The sequence below is a fragment of the Apis dorsata genome, unplaced genomic scaffold (assembly GCF_000469605.1).
Source record: "Apis dorsata unplaced genomic scaffold, Apis dorsata 1.3 scaffold_894, whole genome shotgun sequence".
Taxonomy (NCBI): Eukaryota; Metazoa; Arthropoda; class Insecta; order Hymenoptera; family Apidae; genus Apis; species Apis dorsata.
The window spans coordinates 384,530-388,485 of record NW_006264009.1 but is presented as its reverse complement, the minus strand read 5'-3'; the positions used below and the strand labels follow the sequence as shown (position 1 = coordinate 388,485).

The following is a 3,956-nucleotide window of genomic DNA, read 5'->3' as shown; positions in this document are numbered from 1 at the left end:
CGACCCTCGTGTCGTATCCCCTGCCGCAACAGAGGAGCTCGCATCCGTCCACTCCCTGACTGGTGGAGTTGCATCGTCGTCCCTGCGTACCCAGCGAGCCCGTTTTTCTGTTCGGCTTGCAGAAGTCGGGCGAGTCCTCGCTGTAAATCAGATCGAATCTGTCCGGCGGCTTGATGGTCGGCCCCTCGGTGATGAAGCTGTGCCCGTCGTTGCTCGGTATCACCTTGGCCGCGCCGTCGAACGACTCTTTCAGCCTGTTCCCCACGTCCCGGAACGGTGGCATTTTCCGCCAACAGGTTCGAACCGTGCACGATCCGGAGAGACCGTGACACTTGCATTCCGTGCTCATAAACTCTCTGATGGCCTGTCGGTGGTATATGGACAGACAAGAAGAAGAAAAAACGGAAGTAGTAGTAATAGTAGACCAAGTTGGTCGAATCTCGAAGGGAGAGAAAGGGAGGAAAGTTGCGTACCAAACGACCGGCGTTATTGTTGTGCAGCTTGACCAGAGTCTTGATGTCGCTGCGTTTTCGATAAGGAGCGTCCATGAAGTCTCGCGACTTCTTGAAGCCGAATTTCACGTTGTCGCCGCAACCTCCCCACTCCCAGTCACCCTCGGTCGGCAAACTCTTCTCCATTTCGACGGTGCGGCTCAATTTGGCGAGCTTATTACCTGTGCAATTTGTGTCATTCGCGAGAACATCCAAAAATTGTCATTGCTCGAAATGATGGGAAAATAAATGGAAGAAGAGAGGAGAGAACAAATAACGCGTTTGAAGAATTATGGGCTAAAGGAATAGATTTAGAGATCGATAACATTGCCAGATTTCTCAAAAGAATATATTGAAAAGCAAATATTACCTTTGGACGTCATCTTGTCGCAAGAGCATTCGACGAGATGTCCCATAGTGCAGGCTCTGGTGACCGCGTATGTTACCCCGGCCGCGGTGATGGCGTTCACGAAACCCGTCTCCCTGGTATCTGCAAGTATCGGATCGATTTCGAAATCGATTAGACGTCTCTCGTCCTTTATCTCTCCGACCCTGAGAAAATATCTATTCTCTCGCCGGATTATCGTCCAAGTCGAGGAATGAAATCGGATTACGTTGAACAGGGTAATTGCAAAGGGAAGATAAGTCGATTAATCGAATATCCATCCGCTGAATAGGCGGAAACGGAATTTAATATAATTCGTAATATAAAGAAGAAGAAGAAGAAGAAGAAGAAAAAGAAGACTCCGTTTGGAAATCCTGGCCAGACTTTGGAAAGAAAGAACGTCCTCGAAGAAGCGGAAGAATTTCACGGAGTTGCAGCGTGCAAAAGTTGCTCGCGACAGGGTCGACATTTCGAAGTGGTGGACGATCGTCGAAAGGCTCTGAAAAAGACTGTTGGGGGAGAATTTCGGTGGCGTGTGTATTCGGTTTCACCTGTCACGTCTCCACTCCATCATTAAGCGGACAATGCACGCCGGAGTTCCACCCCTTTTCAAAACGGCAGATCACCACCGCCTCCGTCCAACGGTTCCCTGTCACCCATTGTCTCTCACCTGTCCGAGCATCCGGGTTTTGCAAATCCCTCCTCCTCCCAACCACTTCTTTATTTCCGCGTATCCAGAACNCCTCCCTCCCACCCTCCTTTCTCTCTCTCTCGCCGTTCTCTTCTCCTCTCCTAAGTTTCCACGATCCAGGGAGTCCGCTCCTTTCTCGCGCGAGAACCGATAGAATTTCGCGATTCCGCGTGGTCCGTTAACGGATTAACTTATAATCGGGAGGCGGAATGCGGGGCCAATTACCGATTCCTTTGGAGGCGCGGGCGCGGTATCGGCTCGCTCTCCGTCAAAGTATCGGGAGCGCGCGTATCTATGGGGAATCGGTGGAGTCGGGGCATTCGATCGAATCGAACGGTGCACTCGAAGCGTTTCCACGCCGCGAGGCAATTATCCTTTTCGAACGTTTAAGCGAAAACCAGTCGCGAATACTAATGCCGCGCGGCACGAAATCTCGGAGGACATCGCGAGGAAGAAAACGCGAGAGGAAACGCGGCGATGGAAAGGGTGGAACTGTGGGGAGAGGGGGAAAGCGAGGGAGAAAGAAAAGGGAAGGAACGGTGGCGGTGTGCGGTGGCTGTTGGGTCTGCGCGCGAGGCTGGGAAGAAGAAGGGGGTTATACGCGTTAAGCTCGGTTCGCCGTGGTTCCCATGGATTCCAGCCGGGTATCTTCGGCGCGGATCGACACGCGGACGGATGAACGGACGGACGGACGGACGGAACGAGAGGCAACCTGCCACCGCCCGCGTATCTTCCGATGCATCGCCTCACCTTTCAGTGCGTATTTAAACGATACGATAGTTTTATACGAGCGATCTGATATCGAGGTTGGAGAGCGAAAGGCCCTCTGCCTCGCTTCTTGCCTCCGAGCTTGTATTCCCTCACCGTGTTCCGCGTCTCCGCTACCTGCCTTTTGCCTCCAGTCCGCTCGATCTCGATCCCTCCGCTCCTCTCTCTTTCTCTCTCTCTCTCTCTCCTCTCTCCTCTTTCCTTCGCTCTTCCGCCTCCTTCCTTTGCGATCCCTCGTTCGAGATCAGATTTTACGCAACTGGATCGTGGTCGAGTCTCGTCTCCACTTCCGGATCCATTTTCTTCTCGTTTTCAGAAGGACCTCGACCCGAGATCCTCGAGCCTGGATCGCGAACGAATCGGAAAGGATTCGATATTCGTGCAAAGATGGAGCGAGCGTTCGTGGCGGAGAGAAGATAGAGGAGCATGGAGGGCTGGGAATGTTGGAGGCGAAGAGGAGCAAGCAGGTAATATAAATCACTTGGAATCAATTAGACACGAGGGATCGCGAGCCGATGATCTTGCAGTGCCGTGCTGCCAGGTGCACGGAGCGCCCATCGTCTCGGGTCGCCCCGACGGCTCAGCCAATTATCAGCATTCCGGGGCATTATCCTCGGAGCGAGACTTACGCCGTGTTTAATTGCGAGTGGTCGTCGTCGTTTTCTTCTTCTTCTCCTCCTCCTCCTCCTCTTTTCTTCCTCCTCTTTCTCCTTCTTCTTATATCCGCCTCCTCTCCGACTCCCCTTATTCTTGCGTCACTTCTGATTTTCGCGTTTACTCGCGAAGCATTTCGCCTCGTCAGAGAACACCGTTCGATCTAGCTTTTTCGAAGAGCTTTAGAAAGAGGAACGAAGAAGAGACAGACGTGGTCCGTGGAATGATCTGTCGCCGTCGTTATCGTCGTCGTATCGTGATTCGCAGTCGCGTTCGGGTCAATGGTGATCCGTTTGTCGATTATATAAGGGTGACGAGGACTCATCGGGTGATATGTATTTATACGACGAGGCTGCGGTGTCCTTTTTTGCAACACCGATCGTTTAACGGGACATCCGTAATTCTTATCCACGGATGAAACGCATTCAACCGACTCTCGTATCGACGCGTTCCCCATAAACGGATGACGTATCGAAGTTACGACGTACTCGGCGAAACATGTTGAAACGCGGCTATATAACCGATATAACCGACGACGGATACGCGAGCTAAAAAGTATCGGTGGAAGGAACGATTTGTTGGCGCTATCAAAACGGAGGAGAGGGGTTGATCGATTGGACGGTGGTGGCGGGTTCCGAGCGAGAAGCTGAATCGTGGTTACGCGACAAATCTCCGGCAATCTCGGTCGGTGATTAATCGATTCGATGGATTATGCAAGTGTGTAATTCGCGACGGTTCGCCGCCATTGTAGGAATTATGTCGCGGACGCGAGGGATCGACGCGGGAAGATAGGATCGATCGGTCTCGCCGAGTGATTTGTTTCGCCGGGTCGCGATTTATCGCGTTGGATGCGCCGATCCGCGCGCAATAGATCGGCCCCGTCTCTCGCGTCCAATCGCTTATGCGCATACGGCGTGTGTTTTGAATCGAATCGAGTCGCTGTTGAGACCGGATGCCGCGTTTACCC

At 52.6% G+C, this 3,956-nt stretch overlaps 2 protein-coding genes across 7 annotated transcripts in view; one reads left to right on the top strand and one right to left on the bottom strand.

Annotated features, from left to right (window-relative positions):
* LOC102676798 (protein wingless-like) overlaps window positions 1-3,956 on the top strand; it is a 78,177-nt gene that overhangs the window by 20,993 nt on the left and 53,228 nt on the right. Inside the window, exons 1-2 of one of the 5 annotated variants that reach the window (XM_031514099.1) lie at window positions 1,675-2,323; window positions 2,652-2,802. In XM_031514099.1, the coding sequence (XP_031369959.1) occupies window positions 2,762-2,802 (41 nt within the window). In that variant the 5' untranslated portion in view covers window positions 1,675-2,323; window positions 2,652-2,761. Of the gene's footprint in view, window positions 1-1,674; window positions 2,324-2,651; window positions 3,187-3,956 lie in introns of those variants that run through there. The other 4 variants (XM_031514098.1, XM_031514100.1, XM_031514101.1 and 1 more) reach the window with 4 other exon arrangements.
* LOC102676935 (protein Wnt-6-like) overlaps window positions 1-3,956 on the bottom strand; it is a 24,147-nt gene that overhangs the window by 351 nt on the left and 19,840 nt on the right. For both annotated transcript variants that reach the window (XM_006623450.2, XM_031514102.1), the window contains exons 3-5: window positions 862-981; window positions 474-673; window positions 1-364 (exon numbers count right to left, since the gene is read on the bottom strand). In XM_006623450.2, coding sequence (XP_006623513.1) covers window positions 1-364; window positions 474-673; window positions 862-981 — 684 coding nt within the window. The remainder of the gene's footprint in view (window positions 365-473; window positions 674-861; window positions 982-3,956) is intronic.